Source organism: Aplidium turbinatum, chromosome 8 (assembly GCF_918807975.1).
Source record: "Aplidium turbinatum chromosome 8, kaAplTurb1.1, whole genome shotgun sequence".
Taxonomy (NCBI): Eukaryota; Metazoa; Chordata; class Ascidiacea; order Aplousobranchia; family Polyclinidae; genus Aplidium; species Aplidium turbinatum.
The window spans coordinates 19,018,124-19,041,906 of NC_137479.1; the positions used below are offsets into that span (position 1 = coordinate 19,018,124).

The 23,783-nt window shown below is 37.2% G+C and overlaps 1 protein-coding gene across 2 annotated transcripts; it reads left to right on the forward strand.

Moving 5' to 3' along the window:
- The first annotated feature begins 2,000 nt into the window (after positions 1–2,000).
- LOC145775614 (DENN domain-containing protein 3-like) lies at positions 2,001–22,805 on the forward strand. Of its 2 annotated transcripts, none has more exons than XR_014290165.1 (32): positions 2,001–2,186; positions 2,537–2,651; positions 2,801–2,858; positions 4,424–4,560; positions 5,218–5,342; positions 5,971–6,122; positions 6,537–6,648; positions 7,092–7,223; positions 7,603–7,680; positions 8,710–8,850; positions 9,518–9,678; positions 9,999–10,151; positions 10,572–10,668; positions 11,514–11,632; positions 12,622–12,785; positions 13,007–13,114; positions 13,694–13,919; positions 14,499–14,659; positions 15,494–15,654; positions 15,946–16,097; positions 16,231–16,361; positions 16,578–16,667; positions 17,052–17,138; positions 17,532–17,638; positions 18,014–18,092; positions 18,186–18,304; positions 18,855–18,997; positions 19,771–19,913; positions 20,400–20,527; positions 20,600–20,782; positions 21,027–21,619; positions 21,752–21,839. XR_014290165.1 is itself a non-coding variant. In XM_082586937.1 (32 exons), the coding sequence occupies exons 1-32, from the start codon at positions 2,055–2,057 to the stop codon at positions 21,840–21,842; spliced, it is 4,104 nt and encodes a 1,367-aa protein (XP_082443063.1). In that variant the 5' UTR covers positions 2,001–2,054; the 3' UTR covers positions 21,843–22,805. The 2 variants fall into 2 exon arrangements, 1 of the variants encoding a protein (XP_082443063.1); XM_082586937.1 differs by having other exon boundaries at positions 21,027–21,145; positions 21,752–22,805.
- The last annotated feature ends 978 nt before the right edge of the window (positions 22,806–23,783 follow it).

Here is a 23,783-nt window from a genome sequence, read left to right on the forward strand (position 1 = left end):
TTGCCACCTTTTCCTTTTGTTAGTTTTGTTACTGTATTTCTTTTTCTCAATATCATTTCTTTTGCATTCTGACAAACAAAAATAAATTGAATTGAATTCCAAGAGCCCAAAAACCGCGCCTTGCCAAACCGTACAATAATACCCTGGCAACTCTGACTTTGATTCTGCAAAGACTGTGGAAAGGGTAACGCCTAGAACAGTGGTTCTCAACGGGGGCGGTACCGCCCCCCGGGGGGGCGTTTTGATTTTGCAGGGGGGCGGTATGATTACCTTGGCTTAAGGGAGCGTGCTGATTAATAGGGGGCATTCTGGTTTCACCCATCTGTCGACCAGCATAACGATTTCGTCACATCGTTGTAAATGGATAATAATCTACTCTACATGCTCGCATCATAGCCAAACAATTCTCTTACACCATCGTCGTATTTGATTGACCAACCGTTTTGTTTACAAACGCTATCTATTTAAACTTTAAATTCAGTAATTTTTCAGTATATCACAAAATCTGGTGGGTTCCATTATGACGTAACCACTACTACCAGTATACTGTTTTCATGCTCGCAAATATATATTTGCTTTTCGTAATTAATCGTTTTTGTTGGGGGGCGGTAAAATTTCGCCAGTTTATAAAGGGGGCGTTGGGCCAAAAAAGGTTGAGAAACACTGGCCTAGAACATCACATGTCCAGGGCGAAAGAGAAAATTGAATTGAGTCTTGTCTTTGTCATGAGTAACCATGGGGGGTGGGAGGAGACAGGTTATACCTGGGACTGGTATATAAATGATTGATGAAGCGTGTCCAAAATTTATTTTACAATGACATTCCCGCAGACTCAGAGTGCATACCGGTAAGTTGAATCAATGTAAAAAGACTGATTTACAGTACTTCCTGTGATTGGAGTTGCAGTTATCTTCTAAGTATTGCAGCCTATAGCCCTAGATTGAGATAGCCAAGTAAAAAACAATTCTTTGAAGAATTCTCAAAAGATTTATTAATTCCGACTGGTAATTGTGTTGTTACTGGCTGATGAGAAGTTTGAAATTCTTTTTATAAAGGCAGTGGCTATTTGACCGGCTCCGGTCTTTGAATCTGAAACACTATTTGACCGGTCATGACGTCACTGCATAAGCACTTTTTTCTTTTTCTCTTTCAAAGCAAAAAACGAGAAGCGCCGAGATAAGTTCTAAATTCAACACGTATTCTTCAACTCAGTCCGTGGCGCGTAGGGTTCGTCTCCGGCTGCCAATCTAGAAGGGATGAGTTCGATACTATCTGGAAGCATTTTTTGTTTATCTAAATTTTGACCCGAAGCGCATTTATGTGGTCAATTTTTAATTTGAGTAGCCTACAGTCCAAGTTAGTTAATAGTTCTCAAGTATAGTTCTCAAGTTAGTTATATACAATACTTCTTTTAAAAGAAATGATAATGGTAAAACCATTTTTTAAAGAAGTATTGTATATAACTAACTTGAGAGAAAAATGTAGGGTCGTTCGGCAACACACGTTCACTTATGACGATCGGAAAATTACCGAGAGAAATTCTCAAATTCCAGCAAATTAAAAAAACTCTAACATTATTACTCACATTTGAAAAGACATAAAAAATGGGCTGTAGGCTACTCAAATTAAAAATTGACCACAAAAATGCGCTTCGGGTCAAAATTTAGATAAAAAATAAATGAAAAAAAAGAATGCTTCCGGATAGTATCGAACTCATCCCCTCTAGATTGGCAGCCGGAGACGTATCGGACGCGCCACGGACTGAGTTGAAGAATACGTGTTGAAGTTAGAACTTATATCGGCGCTTCTCGTCTGTTGCTTTGAAAAAGAAAAAAGCGCTTATGTAGTGACGTCATAACCGGTCAAATAGTGTTTCAGATTCAAAGACCGGAGCCGGTCAAATAGCCACTGCCTTTTATAAAGGTTATCGTACTATCGTAGGTTTAGTTTGATAAGCTTGATTTATTTATTTGTTTTTTTCAGGTACCTGTACACATGCTTTTACCTTTTAAAATTGTCATTAGATGATAAGCAATTAACTTAACCATAATCTTATGTCCTTTCCGTCTAAAAATATCGGTTCTTCTAATGAGTTGTCTGTTATTGCTTTACAAAGGAGACTTTTGGAAGTTGCTGTGGTTGTTGGAGTAGATGAGGAAACAGGACTCCAGCGAAGAAACTTAGAGGTTTAATACATTGTGCCTGTTTTTGTTTCATCATTATCATTTTCAGCCTGTGGTAGCACACTGCTGAGCAATGGCCTTCCCTTTTTTACCAATCCAGTCGATTATGTGCTTTTTTATACCAGTTTGTTATTCCTTAAGATATTATAGATAAAATAGGCTATTGTTTAATTTATAAATTGTGTATCAACAGGAAGTTGTGATAATTTGTTAATAAAAAAAACTTGTTTTTTTTGTTAGATCTTTATAAGATTTCTTAAAAAGTCCTGCATTGATAGAATGATCAAAAAGTTAATCATAACAACTGAGATTGAAAATGTTATCTCACAGCATGATTGTGTTTTTGTTTTTAGAATGGAAGAGGCGGTGAAGAACATAATGTCTTGTTTCAATGGCACTTTCAAGCGCATTTGCTAGATATTATATCAGGAGCCCAAGAATCTTCAAACGATGTAGTTCTGCAATCAGGTAATTGTATTTTTGTACAACAACTAACTTGTTAATAAAAATAAATAAATTGTCATAGACATTCCTTTCGGAAATGGGTCATATTAGCTATTTTGTGCGTAATCTACTTTTATGCTTTACTATCGCTAATGACTTATATTTTCAACTAGATGTATCAACAAATCGAAAAAATTGGATGCCCTCATTGAAATCTATAAAAACTCCAAGGTTGGCTGTTTTATGTTAATATATATACTGTATATTTATTTCAAAACCCTTGCAATGGGTTATTGAGTGTATTCAATTCATATGTTGCTATTTTGTGTACCGGTACTGAAGTACTGTGTGTGTTTTAAATAACCCAGTTGTTAGATATATGTATTATGTAATGTAACTTTTTAAAAGTATCACTTTTCTTATTAATTTCTATGAATAACAAATGTTCAGTATCATGATCCACCTTTGATATCTGCTTGTTGTTATACGAAATTATGCAAAGACGTTTATCTCACTAAAGAGCTTACTGGTATATACTTTAATTGTTATATAGGCTATACTGTAGTACAGTGGTTCCCAACCGGGGTGCCGCGGCACCCTGGGGTGCCAATTGCAATGCTCAAGGGTGCCGCGAGATATTGCAATTCTGGCCCATTCTTTATTTTATCTTTAACCCGTTAAGTGCGGAATTTATTTATTTCTAACCGAGTTTCAGTGAGTAAGTTGCGCGTCTCGCAGTTATTCCCAGCTCCTTTGTGGAGGGTCGCTTAGTGGAGAAGTCGCTGGCGGTAAGTAGATAATCCGCGGTAAGCCTTTGTTTTCTCGCTCAGGAAAAACAGCGTGAAAGAGATTTTGACTCGTTGCTGTTCTTTCCATAAAAACGTTTGAAACGCATCATTATTGCCAGGTTTCATGATTTTATTTTGCAAAGAATTCGAGAAATCCAGTTTTACTGGACTCTCATATTGTTATGAATCTTAAAGAAGAATTAATTGACATTCGTAACGATGGAAATTTTAAGCTTATGCACAAGCAGATGCCTCTCCACGACTTCTAGATAAAAAATCAAAATGAATATCCTTGTAGCTAACTGCAACTGCAACTTTCCAACACAAGGATATTCAAAATGAATATCCTTGCGTTGGAAAGAAAGCTATTGTGCTTTTGCTGCAGTTTTCCACGTCATAGCTTACCTATATGTGAGAGTGGATTTTCCGTAACGAACTAAAACACGAGAACGACTGCTTAGTAGTCGAGGAAGAAATGTAAATGGCTTTATCAAATGTGCCCCCACATATTAAGGGACTTTGTGCAAGAAGTCAAGCCCAAATTTTACACTGACTTTTGAATAACAACATTTATTTACGCGCTATACTGTACAACTCATTCTGTGTTATTTCATACAGTTATTTGAAATACAGAAACCCCATAGAATTGATCCAGTTTTGCCAGGGTGCCGCAAACTATTTATATCTTTGATAGGGTGCCGCAAGGTCTAAAAGGTTGGGAACCACTGCTGTAGTATAATGTGTTGACTGCCAGAAAGAACTTTTACAGTTTTCAATATGGTGTAATTTGTTTGATTTTAATAAAATTTTGTTATGCAATAATTTTAGCTATTATACACATTGTTTTGTTTTTTTTGATACCTAGATATGTCCTTCAAAATTTTCTTATGCTAAAAGAATTAATTGCGATTGCAATTACTATGTTTTTTTGTTTGTTTCATGGATCTTTGAACACCTCTTGTGTAATATCAATCTTCTAGTAAAAATAAGTTTTGTACCTTCTTTCAGAACAAAACAACCAACTGTGTCTAAGGCTGCACAGAGAAGACGCTCAGTAAGAAAGTTAAAAAAACTAGCCAACAAAGATGAAGCTGTGTCAGTTTCAACAGATTTCCTTAGTAATTTACCTTACATTTGCTTGCCAGGTATCAGCAATATTACAGCATGAGCAAGTGTGTTTTTACTGTAGCAAGTTAGATTTAAACAGATTTGTAAAACTAATTGATATTGAATGGTGGTGTTATTTTTTCACTAAATGCATTGTGTACTAATTGTACTAAATGTTACCAGTTGGATTGAGCGTTTCAACAATTATTAAACTGCATACATGCAATGTGTTATTGTGTATGACAATTTGAGATACCTTTTGTACCTGGTGGTCGTGGATAGTTGATGCTTTGTCACATGGTACATAACAGTTTATGGCATTATTCTTATGTATCTGTTATATGACAAATAACCTGATTCTGATTTTTCTATGACACCTATATGAATAAAAATTTTGAAAATGCTTTTGTTTAAAAAACTGACTCATCATTTTTTAACCTCCACTCCCATCATATACCATATGCTTTCAATGTCACAAACTTGTTGCATACCAGCGAGCGCGTTATGATTTTATTACATGTTTTATATTGTATTTTTTTAATTGTAGTCATTAGACTTGAGCATAAACAATGTATTTTTCCTCAAAATATGTTATAATTTTGCAAACTGTCTATTACAAATTATTTTCAAACCTAAATGTCTTCAACTCCCAATCATGCTCGAATATTCATATTCTACTATTTCTTGGTTTTCAGATGATTCAGGTGTTTATAAAGAAGATCGGCCTCCCCATACACATTTTGCTGTATTGACTGATCTCAATGGAACCAGGCATTATGCTGCTATATTGAAAATATACCAAGCTTTACATGCTGTTCAGGTATCAGACTATATGCCTGAAACATTTGTGGGAACCAAATTGCTTCCATTGGTGCTTGAGCCTTGGAAAGCCGTAAAATGCGTGGTTTTGTGGATTTTTATTGCGTCTCACGAGCTTTATATTAAAACTATCCAGAAAATTGCTTTGCATCGACGCACAACTCTCTTGTAATTTCGCTGTGAATAAGGTCATTAGTGAAGTATTTCGTTTTATTTGGAATCGCGTTTCGCTTCATAAGAATTAGTCTAAAACAGCCATCACCAGTTTATATCTAGATAAAAAGAGAGTGATTACCACATGTGTTCCTTTTCTTGTGCGCAAGTTAGTTTTTGCACAATTCAAGTTAGCTACTTCGATAGCTAAAGTCGTAAACATGCTTCTTCACGAATGATTGTGGTTGATTGAGCTCACATATAATTAATAATTGACGAAAGCTGGAGTCCTCGGTAAACATGGGTGCAAAATGCAAAGGTGATGTGATCACTTACGGTAGGCTACCATAAGTGTTATCTCAAAACTAACTTTGTGGTATAACCGTATTGACGCTAAGTTACTAGTTCTATGCGTTGCTTTGACATTAATCTATATACTGTATATATAAATACTGATACCTGGATCATACCAACAGGAAAATAAGAATGGGTCACTGACATGGAAGTTAATGAAGCCTTTGTCACAATCGAGCAATACGAAGGATGCCGTTCTATGTTATGCTCCTCTTTGCATATGTTTTGTTACAAAGACACCTTACTTCGATGTTCTGAAAAGTGCATTGTCATGGTGATTATTATTGTATTGTTTCTAACTTACAAATTATACGACGTTTTACATGTTTTGCTACATTTTTCTGGCTGCACCCAACGACACTATTTTATTGTTTATGATTTTATTTTCGTGTTTCGAGCTCTCCATGATTGGTTGTTTGAGTTAGCTGACATGCTTCTGGCAAATGCATTGACATGCAACATCAACAAGAATAAAACTATGAAGTCCTTCTTTGCCACGAACCGAACTGTTGTTTACTAACATTATTATGATCGTTTAAGTTATTTTGGCAGCCGATTGTAGCATCGAATAGACAGCGAGCGACGCTGTCGAATAGACAGCGAATAGACATCGAATAGACAGCGAAGTAGCATCGAATAGACAGCGATTATTATGATCATTCATATTTACAAGTTTGGTATCTTTCAGTTTGTACCAGCAATGGCAAGATGCGCTTTCATACGAATTGTTTCGAAGAACTTTGCAAAAATACGTCACTAATCTCTCTGTAATATCGTGCCCTCCTCCGAATATTCGTTTAGTAAGTTGGCAGGATAGTGATTGGTTGTTTCAAGTTTATTTTTTATTTTATTGTGAAACTTCTTAAAAGTATTATTACGAGCTGCTCAGTAGTGGGGTACGCACATATTAACCCGATCTCTTGAGTCCATGACTATTTTGGGGAGTTTTTGGTTGCTTCAACTTTTTTGAATATTATTTTAAACTAAAATTTGTCACTTTCAAAAGTGAAGTAAACAAACTATCTCGTATCCATTAATATATATATTTTTTTTTTACTAATTAAGATCTGTTGTGCAGTGAAGCATGCCTATACTAACGAGATGTTACTCTTGCATTTTTGTATACCAGTTAGATTTATAACCTTTTTTGTATTTTCTGGATAATCGCGAGCTCTGAATATTAACGAGATGTTGGATTACATGTTTTAAAGTTTTTACTTCTGTGAACTGTTTTTTATTTCAGTGTTTTTCGATTGGTGGCTGGCCGTTCACGATGACTCCCTCCAGTGAGGTTAGCCAACCACACCTTGTGAATGACATCGATCTCTCAATACCGCTTTTCATATTTATGGACAGAAAAGACATTCTTTTACAGGTAGTACTCTTTACACGGTTTGTTTTAACTACTTTGTAATGCTGTTTACACATGTTTACGTTTTTCATAAGCCATCAATAACAAACGTGGAAGAAAACGCGGTATGTAATCAGTACATCCATAATCCTGAGACTCCTTATTTGGGAGAAATTTCAGATCCATTGAGCCACCTCTAAACATTAATGAATTTCAATGAAATTTAACACATGGTGTTTTTTAACCAAAAGGAACATTTTAGCAGGGTCAGGTTAGTGAAAATAAAAAAAAAAAATTATAAGGACCACCCTACTGTTTATGAGATATTTTAAACTGAAAACATTTTTGTTGCATGATTGCAACATCTTCAAGACAGAACTGCGCTAACTAAAGTATCTTGTAGGTGCTGGCATGTATTATGTTGGAACAACGCATCGTTTTTGTATCAAAAAACTATTCGCTCATCACACTGGTTGTCGAGGTAAGTTACCGTCGATTTTAACGACTTGTAATTGTTTTAAATTTTTCTAAACTTTATTTGTTGTGATCAGAAATAGAAAAATGTTGTTTTTTTACCAAAAGTTGGTGTTTTCATCTATTGCTGCAAAATGTTTACAAAATGTATATTCACTTCATTTATAAAACATCACATAATGTTATCCTTTATTCCCGTTTTGCTGGCCTTTTCTTCACCATAAAAAAACTGAGTATTGGATAGGTCGTTGCTTGCAACTTACAAGCATTAAACTTAATATGTAAGTCGACGTCAATTTCATGTTTTACACAGTTGCTTGTGTTGAGCCAGTGTTACCTCGAGTTTTAGAAATGCACTCACGTTTGTGTCATTTTAGTGGCACCACAGGTAGCAGCGAGTTATACAGCGATTTCTAGTCAATCGACAAGTCTGTATTAGGTTGAAGTGAAAGTTGTACGAAAGTCTGCTAAACGAAACGCTTGAGTGGTAGTCAGTCAGTATCACCTGACTGCTACGAAAATGTCACGTGGTGGTGTGGCACATACTTTTTACTTGGCAAGCTGCAAACACCAGCGCCTATTTCATCGCATGAAAAGACAGCTGGAATGTTTTTAAATATTTAGCTACATTTTGCATCGCCACGTTGTTGTTTTTTTTCTAGCCTGTGGACTTGGGCACGCTTTTTAAAATGCTTGTTTGAAAGCCGTGACTAGACGTCTTGTAACTGCAAATCTACAACACTGTTTTTGAAATGCCTTTCTAGCAAGCTGATACAAATTGTGGTGTGATGTATTATCATTATATCATTTGCAAAGAAATATGAAGATTGGCACATTTACTACTTTAGCGTTTTGTATCCAAAGAGTTTATTCCATGGTCGGAACTCATCGCTCCACAAAGTCATAGAACTTTTGTCGTTTTATGTTGAATCATCAACACCTCAGATTTATTTTTCTTATTTACTTAGTGATTAATAAAAAACAGTTATGAAGATAGACAAATTTCTGCTGATGATTATCTTTTCTTTCCTTCTAGGCTCTGCTAACCTACATTAGTCCTTTTGTTTGGCCGCATCAATATGTCCCCCTTTTGTTCTCGGAAATTATTGATTTTGTTGCTTGTCCCGGCATCTTTCTCATGGGTTGCCATGCCATGCACAAAGAACAAATTAAACAGGTAGGCGTCACTTCAACGAAATGGTGTTTTAATTTCGTGTTTGATTTTCCGAAATTTTATACCCTTCAGTTGTTTAATTGTAGATTTACGTGGATCTGATGCAATTAGTTGATATCAAAAATCAAGTGTTTGTCGGAAATGTATGTTAAATTTTCAAGAATTTGGCACTTAACATTTTGAACGCATCATCGTACAAGCCTGGGCATTTCTGTTGTGACGTGGTTTTATAACAATCTTAACAATACTGCATGCGCGAGTCAAAGCTATACAGTGTATTGGAAGTCGTTTCCACTAAACCTGGCTAAGTGGCTCGTTATTGAATGCAATGAAACTGTCACTGTTATGAAGTTGTAACAGCAGTCACTCTTCAGGATGTGACTTGAAATGGCTCACAGCGTTTATCTTCACTGTGAATAAATTGCTGTTTTTTTTCTGTTTTTATTTTAGAAAATCTCTTTGTTTTCACGGTCCAGCTGTTGGACCGTGAAAACAAGGATAGACAGCTTAAGAAGCAAAATTTTGTGCGTTTTTGCATCATTTATTTGTGTCGTTATTTACTTGCTGGGATGATTTTTACTGACAGAACGTCTGCCATTTCAAGCTGGTGTGCGAGTGTTGTGAATGTAAAACAGAACCTCGACTTAAAATAATAGATATTCTTGTTTAGGTTGAAAACGACCAGATACTTGTGGATTTGGACAATGGCGTTGCCTTCGCTTGCGCATCGTTTGAGTGGGAAAACAACACAGGACGGGCGGCCGTGAAAACACTAGACCAAAAACTCGATTGTCATTTTCCTTCTGGTCTTGAGGAAAAAGTATTAAAGCGGTAAGAAAAATTAAATTTACCAAGTTCAATGCCTCCGTAAGAAAAGTATACTCTGTACGTTGAAATGTTTGGTTGACGGCGATGATGTTCTTGTAAAGTCTTGATTCTATAGGCTGCCTCCTAAAAAGTTTTTGAAAAGCTTTGGTAGACGCATTTCTACCCGTTACTTTTACCGATTTCCAGTTACTTGTGATGATTTTTGCGGTGGATTCGTCAAAATAAGCAGAAACCATAAGCAATAAGCATAATAATTGTAATATATTCTTAGTAAAATCAAGTAATACTTGGTTAATAAAATTCTACAATATACATTTTTCCAGCTTAGCAAATCTGAGCTTGTTTGATGAATCGAAGTTGACTCGTCCCAGCCCAGTTTCTGTAAAGGATGTTCACAAACAACAGGCCGATGCTAAGGAAAGGATGAACAGGAAAATCAAGACAATCTTCATGGAGATGATGGTGGATTTGTTCGGGTAAATAATTTACAGAAAGGCAATCGTGTGATCTTTGACGACATGAGATTAAGTAGCCTGCCGGCTTCGAGATAGCTGCTGTCCAAGTGTCCATGCAACGTTATCTAACAAACGTTTCAGTTGAGGTCTCAGCTTGACTTGTTGATCACGTAACCACCTAATAAAGTGCAGGATATTCTACGCGTAGGATCACAACTTAGCTTACCATTATCACTGGTGGAGGTCTCCGGTAAACAGTAATTACGTTGTTTTTATAAGAAGTTATTAGTAACTTTTTCATCATATCTTTAAGAAAGAAAAATTCCTGTTTCAGTTTTACTAAACTGGACCGGCGTACGCCTACGTATACTTTTCCTTAAAGCCTTTTCAGGCTTGTTTGTTTTGTTGACGTAACAACCAAACTTTAAATTTTATTTCCAGTAATTCCTTCTACTTCCTCGACCATGAAATCAATCAGTTTCGTGACGCAGAATTTTTGCAGACCGTTCGTGCAGCTGACCTGCCTTTCTATATCAAGGTATGCTGTCTCATTGCGTGACCTTGCTGTCTTCAACGTGCTGCTGATGACATTGAAATCTTTTTAGAATAAACATCGTGATGGATGCAATAGGTTGAGTTTCACTTTGATGTTTAGCCGATTTCACAAATGTAGATACAAACGACTTGTTTTAGCTTGATGCTTCGGGTTCGCTGTGGTGGCAGCGGACAGTCACTAGCTTTCAGAACACACTTTCCTAGTCATGTGCGATGACGAATGTAACAGTACATGATTAGGAAAGTGCGTACCGAAAGCTAGTGACAATGCGCTACCACCACAGCGCCGCCCCTTTCTGATAAAAAGAAGCAACCCCGAAAACACTGTTCTGAGAAAATTGATAAAACGCGTTTATTTTTACTCAATACAAAAGCATTACTATTTCTACTTACTTCTTTCATATAATATATTTACCTCAGCTACAAAACAAATTTGGTTGCTTTGCTTTGTCAGAATTTTTTTTCATATTTAAAGGTACCAATTTCCAGAAAAACGCATTTTCGCTAAAATATAGATTACTTCTTTTTGTCAGAAAGGGGCAGAGCGAACCCGAAGCATCAGGCTAAAACAGGTGGTTTGCATCTACATTTGTATTGTAATGGATATTGTGGTTCTTACTGAGGATTTTTGAAAGTTGTCTCAATCTGAGTTGCATATTGTATATGAGTTGTTGTATGTATGTATAAGTTGACAACTGGTGTTGCGTGTGACTATGTGCATCAAAGGTCATGTCACATATGTCACTGTACGTGTGCGTATCGAACGTCGTTCTAGCTGTGTGGTTTTTAAGATAGTTTTGTGATTGTGGTTTTTGTCTAACCTCCCAGGTACTGAAGTCGTACATGTTTAAAAAGTTTGTCAAGGAAAGATTGCGACGGACGCCAGACACATTCAATGAAATGGCGAAAGCGAGACGAAAAAGACCCGGAAATATCCTTGCCCGGAGGTGAATTGTTATTGCATAGTTCTGACAATAACTTTTGCTTTTCTCAAACTTTAATAACAATACTCAGCGTACACCTTAAACTTGCTACGCGGCAAGCAAAATTTTCTCTGATATTTCATCAGCATCACTCTGGTCACCGCCTTTACTCGTAATATATCATTACATCATTTATGGTCAATTTAAACGTTGCTAGTCGTTGAAGAATGTAAAGTAGTGGTCTCAAGAGCTTGCGATCTATTGATCAGGCCACTACGACATTTGATAATTTGTTTTCTAAATATGGTTTGGTATGATCCTGGTTTAACTCGTTATATTGAAACTGCTGCCCGTCTTCATCGATGTGACAGCAAAATACATTAATTGGTCCCATCATGGCTGCCTAAAGATACGGCCTGATTTGTCACATTTTGCAGAAATTTCCAGATTTTGCCAACTTTGGGCGACTGTTTAAATCATTTTTTCTATAAATTATACGTTTTCGCCTTCTTTACTGTTTTTCCCGGATGACACAATATGTTGTAACATCATTAGATGTTGAAAAACGAAGACAATTTGATTTCGAAGATTTTGGTCGGTCTGTTAATTTTCAATTACAGTCTGATTAAGCGTTTTTCAACTTATTTTTTCTCATTAGCTGCTGCTTCCCAAAGGAAACAAAAGGCTTTTATATCATTAAGAGACAGCAAAAAGTAAAAACATCTCAGAAAATGTCAGTCAAACACTAGCAGTATCGGTAATCAAAATCTGCAAAATGTGACAAATCAAGCCGCATCTCCAGGTGGCCATGATCCCATTAACAAAAGCAAGCACACCGTTGATCTTCTGACCTTTGACTGTCCATGACTGCACTGTCCGGTGGTTATGACACAGTGCACCAATGCGGAAATACATTTAAAAACTGGCTTAAAAATCGCGTATCGTACGAAACTACCACTGTTCTCTAAAGCTGAGGTAGGTGCTTTTTGAACCTTAATCTTTCTCCTTTCTAGAGCTATAGGAAAAGTACGTTCTGCTAACGACATGGAATTTTCCATTCACCGCTTTGCGTCTGATCATCAATTCAATTCACGATCAAGCTTGAAAGTTTCCAAAACCCATTCCAAGAACACTGTGTGGTACTCGGACTGCAACAGCACTGAGTGGCAATGCGAAAGTATGTTAGAGCTACTTCGCTAAGTTTATATCAATAGCAATTCCGAACAAGAGCAATCCAGACAGCATATCAACTATTTTTTGCATTGATGCAATGCCAGGATTATTTTTTCAAATACGTGCTTTCACTCATCATGTATTTCGTATTTGTGAATGCATTTGACATTGATTTGTAAGAATGCGTGTTGCAATCTCTATAAAAACTAATCTGTGGCATTTTAGATGACTCTGTAACAGACCAAAACAGGGAAATACGAAATGACATCTCAGAAGAATTCTTTTCAGTGAATTTGCCTCCTTTTCCTATTCAAGGAACAAATTTTAATGCTGGTGAGTGGTTGGTCTGTTACGAGCAGGTCGTATATACGTATGCACTTTACCGCACGGGTTGGGGATTTTAAATAAAGGGATGCAAAACTACATCCGCTTTCGACTTTTCCATCACACTAAAAAGGGAACTTGCTTTTCTAATTTAAAAAAAGGTAAAGAGGTATTTTTTATGTATAGAAAAGTAGTGAAGTTAGTTTTTAAGCATCTTATAGTTTTCTTTTAAATGTAAGTTTGTAATGAGACATGATAAGTTAATGGAATTGAGAATTTGCTTTTCTAGTGTGGGTGGAAAAGCGAATTTTTACATCTCGCAATGTGGTGTTTTTACACACGTATCGCATACACAGTACACACACACTATGCTGTACACAAACGCATTGCGCCCCAAAAGCCAAAACTATGCTTCTTGGCGCACATATATGCAGAATTATGTAGCGGCATGAAGTAGATGACGTACTATGCCAAATATGCAATATGTCCTATATATATATTTGTATTGTACCGTGTATATACTCCTTGTCTTGCACATATACGACTTTAATTTAACCCTGCCAAACACTTCTTGTATTCGACTTTTAGCTCATTTCTACAAGCGTTGCGTTGACGTCATCAGTTTGGCTATGGAGAAAATCCCGACGAGTGAAAACGGTTCTTTGAACGCTTCAATCAAACAGCGTCACCACACAACCAGGGCGTCCTGTCTCCTGATGAGGGGCCTCTACTGCGTTGCTGCTGGGAATCTCATACAAGGACTTGAGGATCTGCACGAAACAGCGAAGCAAGATGTCCGACTTTTTCCTTTCGAGTGGGTTTTGCCTCGCTTTAACTTTATGGACCACGAACTTTATGACGTCATTGTTCAGTTATTTTCTAGTTTGGATTTTTAACTGTTTTTAGCAAAATTTCATCGAAAATGTAATTCAAATGTCGTTTTCTTTTAAAAATTTTCAATGCTAATGCGCGTCTAAACTGTTGCTGACAATTTGTGTGCTTGACCGTTATTGCAATAATTGGTTTCAATATTTAGTAACAGTACATATTTAATTATACTGTGTAGTATTTACTTATACCGTTATTGCAATAATTGGTTTCAATATTTAGTAACAGTATATACTTAATTATACTGTGTAGTATTTACTTATACTATATATGAGTATTTATTTAGTAATAGTATCTATATTTATAAATTTCAACAGTTGACCGTTCATTCAATAGCACTGTAGATGAAAACAGTTCAGTTTTTGATACGTTTGCTGAACATGAGTTTAATATTTACATTTTGTGCTCTTTTTTTTATCAGATTGACCGTTATTGTTCGTGAAAACGCCCCAAGTAATTAAGTGAAAGAATTCTGAACCTCAATTTGTGTTTTTCTTGTTCGTAGCATCATTAAAACAATTATGGCTTCTCTTTCCCCAACTGAACTCGAACAAATTAGAAGTCAGTCGTTTTACAAAGGAGACGATTATTACTCTGCTTTGGAGAAAGCAAAATCTAGCGAGTCGTTTTACTTCAGCGACGAAGATCTTCCGTGCAGCCCATTAGGTAAGTTGTTTGTTCAATAGTTTGATGATGAGAAGCCAACTTAGCATTTTGAACAGTTTTATTTTACCAGAATTAACTGGCACATCGCAGCTAGCTGCACCATCACTATCCAATCTTTTCATGTGTCTAACAAATCACAAACCGGGCCCGAAAGCACAATCCGTGTACTATCTCAGCTCATCAGCGTAGCATAAAAGGTGGATGTTGTCCTTCCTTTCTTTTTGAGCCACATCAAAAGGAGTACTGGACACGAGCCTGCTTTTATCCGGTTTTTTTTCGCCATTGCATGATGACTTCTGTTGTAAAACTCTTCATTCTCTATTCTGATTGGTTGTGTTTAATTGATCTTGTGTGCTCTGTGCACAATCGACGTGTTGGCTTTTGGTGTGACTCGCGGAGCTCTTGTTCACATTTTTCTTTGTTCACTTTTTAGTTGTGTTGTGAGGGTTGTAAAGAGGTTAGGTGCTTATTAAGTAAATAAAATATGTCAATTTCCACACATCTACATCGTAATTTAAACCTCACTGTTGGCTTCACAAACTTTGTAACGTTTCTTAGTTTGGTTTGCATCGATTGTTTTTATTTCTATTTTCTTTAGAAGAGATCATGTCGTGCTAGCCACAAAAGTGTGGACTACCTTGCCATCCAAGCATTTGTTTTGATCGAAATTTGTTCATACACGTGTTAAACCTTACGTGGTTTCGGAAAGTTAAAAGTTTGAGTGTTTTGTTAGTAAGTGCTAAAATAGTAGAACACAATCAGAGTTTCTTTTTATTTGATGGGTAGCCGAGACGCAGCTTTCATTTTACAAATCGCAAACATTAATTTATGCAGATTCGAAAACTTTCACGATGCTTCTTGAAAAAAGTGGCGTCACCAGTATCAGTGACGTCATTCGGGGGTTGTTCGATGCTCTGTCCAGCAAAGCGACGTCATCGGATGAACATTGCGTGGACCATGAAGCATTCGCTGCGTTTTACTCCACTTGGAAAGAGGTGGTCATTTATAATCAGGTTTAAGTGGCTTGGGAAAAATATCGCGAAGCCAAATTTCCTGTGCCTCTAAATGGGTACGCTGGTACTGTCTGCTTTGTAAAGCGCTGAGAGCAACACATATCTGCGATGGATACAGCTCTTTATAAAATCACGAATTGACCGGCTTATTTTTTGTTTACTTCGCGACTAGATTTTGCTTTTAACTTTTAGCTTCATTGTTGTTGACATTTTTAAATACTTGTCAAGTTGAATATGCATTGATTGAAATCTTTGTCGTCTTTGATGACGCAGTGCAAGCATGAATGCGAGACCTCGCTCCGGGATGTCTTGTCGGCTGCTGATGTCAACGTGGATTTGGTGGGAGCTTCCGAACGACTTCTCAAAGTATCTAGTGTCGTCTCCTCAAGCAAAGGAAACGGGAGATTGATCCTGACGACAGAAAAGTGAGTTTTCTAACAATGTTTGTTTTATGAGACTGTTCCGATTTTTTATCAACTCAATAGTTTGTTAAAGTTAAATCTTGTTTGCACAGTTCATGTTTATTTTTAAGACTCAGGAAATTTGTTTGTTTGGCAGAATTCTCTTCATGACGGAACTATACGAGGAGTGCAAGATTGTGGCCAGACTCGCACAATTGGAAGAAGTGAAACTAACCAAGATGAAGACTTTCTTCAGGAGCAGCGTTGCCCTCGGCTTTAAACATGGCGGTAGCTCAGTATTAATTTAAATAACATCCATACCTCGACAGTCGACATGTTTCTGATGTTTGGTAACATTGATGTTCCTTAAATATATGGTCGAAAGTCACAGCAATGAACAATATAAAAGAAACTAAAACAAAACAGAATTGGTAACATTGGCTTAAACAAGTACAAAAGTACATTTCAAAAAGTTTTTTTATGTAGATTTGTGTGATATTGTAGGGGACGTGTTTCGTGTTGCTTTGAAGGAAGAGAGTGAGTTATGGAAATATCTGATCGAGGAAATGAAGACGGGGAGAATGCTCTCCAACGGTGAGTTACGTAATATCATAGTCAAACGTCTCCAACATTTGTAGCCGTCATGTGATGTTGTTGGGCAGATGACGTTGAAGCAGTGGCTTTACTAACCCTGAATAACCGAGATAAGTCTCTATTCAAGTTGATCAAACGGATAGTCGCGGCTTGTTCACTTTGCCAAGTTGTTTTTTGAGAGTGTAGCTTCACCCATGACCGAACAATACTTGACAATGTCTACAATCGATATTTCCACTTGTGGACGTGCGCAAAGACCACTTGCTACAGTATCTTCTCTGCACGGGCAGTGAGTTTGTACCAATGTTGGATAGATGTCTATTGTCCAGGTTGCGGTAAGAATTTCAGTTAACTGGATAGCAATCTTGACACAATGTTATTTAGATTGGAAAGACCACCAGATGACAACGGACAAGGCGGCGCAGAACGTTCGCGTAGCTGATGCTTTGTACCAAGCTGCCCACGATGAAGGTTGGATTGGTTTTACGTTGAATTGCAATGCTATAAAGATATGTTCAAACTTCCAGTTGGAAACCAATCTTTTTTACATTGATGCAACGTCTGCAAACCTTGAATTAATTTTAAAAAGAGCAATTTACTGGCTGAATTACCGATCAATGTTCTTGTAGCTAAGTTGGTAATAATTTGGATTGCACAAAGATTTATATACATTTGTTACCTTTATTCAACTTGAAATGACAACAACTTCAACGTGCTTGCTGTGAAAGTCAAGTGTTGCCATACGCAACTAAAGTTCGTTCATAAGTGTTGTTTTGATTACCCAGACAGCAAAATCCGTCATTGTTACATAATGTTTCTAACATTACAAGAACGACGGATTTTGTTACCGATGTACTTCCTCAGGTGTTGTCAGCATGAATAACATCAATACGCGGGTTAAGAAGTTATGCCACTTCACCGAACTACGCCATTCCGGCCAGCTTCCTTCCCTCCCTGTGGAAACCGATGAGGTAAAAAATGTCAATGCGATTTGTTTGGAGGTTTGCATTTGAATTGTTTCATTGTTTTTATACTGAAACTTTGGAAAACAAGTGATTTTACAATATTCCAGACAGATATTAATAAAGGTGAAGGTGGATGGGTTCCAAACATTATTTTCTTGATGAAGACATAAACTTTTGCCGAAAATATTCGAACTTTGTTATTTTTTTATATTTTTGAATAATGTTATTCCACACCCATTAATTTGTTGTCCGTTATTTGTCTCTTTTAAACTGCTGTAGTCTGTGTTGCGCGGATTATATTACACTTTGCATAAACATTAAACAAGCAAGAAAATTGTAGGAATTTTGTATTAATCTCGATACATTTGTCCTCAATTTTAGATGCTGGTTTTGAGAATTGATGTCACCCCGAAAGAAGCGAACAAAAGCGAAGTCAATGATATTTTGTATTCATCCGCGGGTTGGTATTTAATTTCTTTTACATTTTGTTCGCCCGAGACGATGGGTTATGTGAATTATTGACACTGGTACTACTTTTGTTCACATCACACAGGTACAGCGGAATCCTCTCCACGTGTGTGGATTGCTTTGTCGTCATCAAAGATACGACTCATTGACACCACCCAGTGGACGCTTGACTCGCGACCAATCAATGATTGTCAAGCTAATCTTGTACGTGATTTATTTATGTAGCTACTTTTTAACATTCGTAGGTAACAACTAGAAAGTTTACAATGTTGCACCAACATAGCTTTTATAAACATTTATGCATAGTCAAATTGTTTGCAAAGAAGTATAATTTTCGGTGAGTTTTAAGGCTTGTGAGTAGCCAAATACTTTCTTTTTATCAAAAATCTGCAGTTCATCAAGTTTAAAGCTATACTAATGAGAGTACTCTCGTTTTTTATTCGTGTAACGTACACGTTCATAAACTGTATCAAGTTTAATTACTCAACGCTGTTACGATATTGACAAGTATATTGTTGAAAAATCTTTAAGAGCTACCACCGCTTCACAAGTTGATTTCTATTTTGGCGCATTTAGTGTTGACCTTGCAACTCCATTCCAAACAGCAAAAGCTGCCACTTTTACATTGATTCAACATCGGGAGACGTTGAATCAATGTAAAACTGACGGATTTTGTAGTCTCATATGTTAAAGTTGGAGGAATGTTACGTTAAATTATGTTTTCCATCAACGCTTTTGTTTTTGTCATTGCCAGATGTGCTTGTGCTCAGTGGGAAAGGAGTTGTGGGTTGGAGCATCAGACAACACCATTTACATCGTCGGTTGTGATTCGCTTAAGAAAACGAAAGTCCTGTACGATCACTCTTCTCCGGTCATTGCGATATTTTACTGCGGAGAGTAAGTTCAAGATGTGGTTACAGTATTGGTTGGTGCATGGCGACCTTTATACACAGGCCATGACAACGTGCACCTTCAAAGTTAACTGGAGGCCGATCTGTTTGTTGCCAAAATCGCTAATATAAGTTAGTAGTTCGAGTATAGTTAATACCGTAAATGTAGTCTTTGTGAATATTTTGTGTGATTTTGAGTTGCTTTTGTTACCATACAAAGAATGAACCAGGTTTAGGCACTAGTGCTAAAAATTCAGAAAAGTGTCTGGCAACACTGGTAATAAGGAAAGATTTGTTATTTTTGACATAGTATTGGGAGTTTTGCAATGATTTGTAATTGAGTGATCACACTTTGGCAGTTTGGATTCTCAAAATTATCTTTTCAAAGGGATATAAAGTAAATTTAGCTTAGAGTTCAAAATCGAAACTACATCGGCCTCTAGTTTGCACGTTGGCAAGGCCTGTGTGTATAGATTGCAATGGATTGATAACACCGCCAAGATGCATTGTCCGTTTCTTTGCTGGTAACACCTTGGAGGGAGGGTGCAGCAAAACCGTCATATTGCGTTGTGTGGCATGGTGACATGCGTCATACGTGGAGAAAAGCATCCCAGACACCAAAATCCGTCTGCAGACGTTGAATCAATGTAAAAATGACGGATTTTGCTGTCTGGGATGTAAGCGACGTAGCGGTATTTGAACAAGCTCCAACTGCACATGCATCAGGCTTATAAATCAGGCATTGTTTTATTTTAAGGTTTCAACGACTTTGTTTTTCAGACAAATAGTGAGTGCGGCATCTGGCGGAGAGGTGATATTATGGGATAAGGAAGTGAAAGCAAGGAAATCGAAATTCACCACCGCTCGGTCGGACGGTACGCTTGTGTCGGCTTCATCAATTCTTGGAAACGTTATTTGCTGCTGTAAGTTTCATCCTGTCTTTTTTCACCAAAAAACTAAAGACTTCACGATCATCCAAGATTCACGCACAAAGTAACGCTTTATCAGGATTGAGTCTCCCACAAGTCAGCAGTTGTGAACTGAGCAAGCAAGATTTGAGCAAGTGGCTGAAGTTGGTAAATGATGAAACTAAGCAAGTACCAACTGAGCAAGCCGAAACTTAGAACGTCAGAATTCAGAAAAATGAATTTGACAAGCGATGACCAACCACGACGTCCAACGTAAATCTCATTTGCTGACTTGGCAGTAGCTGAAATGAACTTACTGAGTTGTCGCATGCCGAGTGGTCCGACAACCATCAGGATTAACGCCACCCCACCCACCGATCAAGCCTACATAATTTATATTTCAATAACGATTTTCACGTATCATTGCAAATTTTGTATGCCATGTTGAAATAACATCGTTTCGTTTTGAGTTGTTCTAACGTATCTGGTTTTATTTGTTAGGTACCAAGTCGTCGGTCTCGCTGTACACCATGAAGGGCGAATGCAGTCAAATTTTAACTTTAAAAGAATTCTCTTTGTCGACTTCTCCCCAATCAGACATCACGTGCTGCGTGTGCGCGGAAGATGAGGTGAGATTTGAAGTCCTTTTTCAAAAAGAGTGTTGGAGTTGGTTTGTTGTCACGCTACTGTGTCTCTTTCAGATATGGGCCGGAGATAGTCGAGGTTCACTGTACATTTGGTTCCGAAAGTCTTCCTCTAATGGCACACGAATGCCACTACTGGGGCACCGGCACAACAGGTTTGTTCCCAAATGCACTGGTTCCCTGTTTGGATCCGACAGAGAAGTAATGTTGACTTGCATTATGATTGCGCAAGACCGAAAGGTAAGTGTGTCGCTTATTCTGTAAAAAAATTACCAGCATGTCTTTTGCATACACATGAAATACACAGAGCTTTGGTGGAGAGTTTACTTCGTTGCAACAAAAAATGTAATTTGTAAAAACAAGTAACATCGTCGAGTTTAAAACACAGTTTCTAACGCACTTTTCGGTAACTTAATTTCGGTGAAACTTTGTACACCACCTGTTTGACTGCTGTCTGGGGTTGACGTGTGAAAACCTGCTGCAGGTCTGGGTTGGCAACTCCATAGGCGAAGTGACAATTCTCCATGGCGACACCTTGTGTCAAGAACGAACCCTCAAAGCTCACAGCGACTACGTGACGTCATTGTGCCATGTGGAACACAGGTACAGTAACAACGCTGTCTCACTTCTCAAAATAGTTCATTCTTAAATGTTTATTGTTACACCAAGGAAATGGTATGAAGAAAAACCAGTGATTTTTCCTCAAGAAGCGCTTTTTTAAAGCCATAAGCTGACAATAAATGCAGCGTCGAATTTTGTAGTCGTAAAAGCCTCTTTTATAGTTTATGGTTTGTGGGCCTGTTTGTGACGTCGCTGACGCTGTGTTTTGTGGAAAACAGAGCCTTTGAAGAAAGCATCTTGTTAGTTGGAAATATTTTATCAACTTTGCTGGCGATGGGATAATGTGTAGCGAGTGGGTGAAGCGATTGTTTTTCAATCATGCGATCCTGGTTTGACTCCTAGCACAAGCTGGTTGTTGAAAAAAAAAACATCGTTTACCTCCAACCATGGTGTGATAAATTTGGTGGGCTAGTTGAAGAAAATGCGGTTGGAAGAAGAACTGGGTATCCTACTTTCGTAAGTTGGTGCCGAGTAGGCCTACAGTGAAAACTTTATCTTATTATCCTATGCTCAGTAACTGAACATGAGACCACTTCCACACCAAACACGTCATTTCTTCGTTGTTAAATTTTTTGTTGTATTCCGCAGATACGTGATTAGCGGGTCTCGTTCCGAAGACGGAAAAATAGCTGTGTGGAGATCTGAAGCTGTGCTTACAGATAGAACGATGCGGAAGTAAACTATGCAACTTTTATGGAGCAAGTTTTGCACACACTCGTAGCGATACTTTTTATTTTTTTAAATTTCAATTGTGACTGACTTTTTGTTATACGATACTGCTTGTTACAAGAAATGTGGAATTTCCTCGTTGTAATAACAAATATTAACATTGATTGAGTTTTAAAATAACTGAGTTTAACTTTTTTTATACCTTCCATCAAACATGTGCCAATCTCTGGTGTCTATTTGCGGATCCTCTGTTGCCGGTACTGTGTTAGTATTTTTCGCGAAGAGAAGAAAACATTTGTAAGCGGCAGTTTGCTTTATTTTGTTACTTGCAGCCTGGAAGTTTATTTTTTACCAGTCTACCATAAGTTATTATTGCCAATTTAACCTGGACTGACGTTCTTTATTTATGTTGAAATTTTTTTGTTACTTTAGCTGCAAGTGTGCAAAAAAGCTAGAATAGCACCTTGATAGTGTAAAGCTGATGGCCAACTCTGTGATGGTGCCAAGAAAATCACGTATTGCACATCTGTTCCCGACAATTTTCACCAAATCAAACGTCATATAAAAACCGTTCAAGTCTACTGAATATTACGTCATGGAAATTCCTAAAGCATGTGCCAAAATTGCACCATCGTTCATAAGACCTGTTTGGACCTGTTTGGGCCTGTTTAAACAGGAAATATTACATCAGCTTAAACACCTGTTGGAATGACTTCATAATTGTCTTTCATTTATTGCGTCACAGTTACTTTCTACGTGAATTTGAGATATTGATATCTATTCTGGTCATTCGTAAAATGATTGTTTGAAAGTTGGCCGCACATTTAACTGTTGGCTTAGTGCTTGCTAGCTGGACAAAAGTTCCGTCTTTTATCCAAGTAATCTGTTCTGTAGTGACAGTTTTCAGTGGTGTACGCGTTGCACCCCCTCGTTTTTGGTAGCCGTGGGCTAATTTTTACAGAAATACACTGTTTGAAAAGAAGTTCAAGTGTGTGTTTCTTCGGTCATTATATGCAGACGAAAGGATCCGGGAACTTTAAGTTACAATTTTCCCACGAAGAAATTATGGTTTACCGCTGTGACCAACATCACCATAGCAATTTTAACATGTTCATTTTGCATTTACGTTTATTTCATTTTCAAAAGTTCTCAAACTCGTTTAGGAGAGGTGATGCAAAGATATTTTTCGGAAAAGTTTCGTTGATGGATTTCTTTGCATTCTCCATAGTGTTGGCAAACTGGATTACTTCTCAGGTCAAAACACTTTTTGAGCATTGTAGCCTAGGGTGCAAGTAAAACCATTGGCTTTGCACAATGCACAGGGATATTTATAACTACGGGATTGGAAACTCTGTGGAACTGAAGACACTTTTATACACCAGTAGGGTCATTGTTCTTTGCGTCGTTGTGATAAAGGTTTACATAAGATGACCCTAAAAAATAGCAAGTAGTAAACAGACAAGGAAAAGTGTAACAATCAATGCACCTGCCGTAAATTGTATACACTTGCCTTGTTTGTTTAATGTGTTTGCATTCCATTTGTGCAATCCTGTCGTATTTCGTTTGCTGCTAAATAATTTCAAAACCGAGCGTTAGTTTTAGTTCTTATGACATCTTAAATGTATTGATTTCATACACCGTTGGTCTGCGAATAAGTTTATCATAAAAGCCTAGGACAACACATTTCACTAATTGTTGAACACTCCTCGTTTACTTTCTGATCCGGTTTGCAAAATGCTAAAGAACAACAGGAAATTTTTGGATTCTTTGCATTCATTTATTTTTGATTTGTGGTTTTAAACTTTTATAGATCAAATATGTTTTGATGTGAGTGTAGCCTACATTTTATATTGTTATTGCAAAATTGAATTTTATACAATCTTTAGTTGATACAAACAGTGTTTCGTTTTAATAATTCCTCTGTAGTCATAGTAGGCTAATATGTTGACCC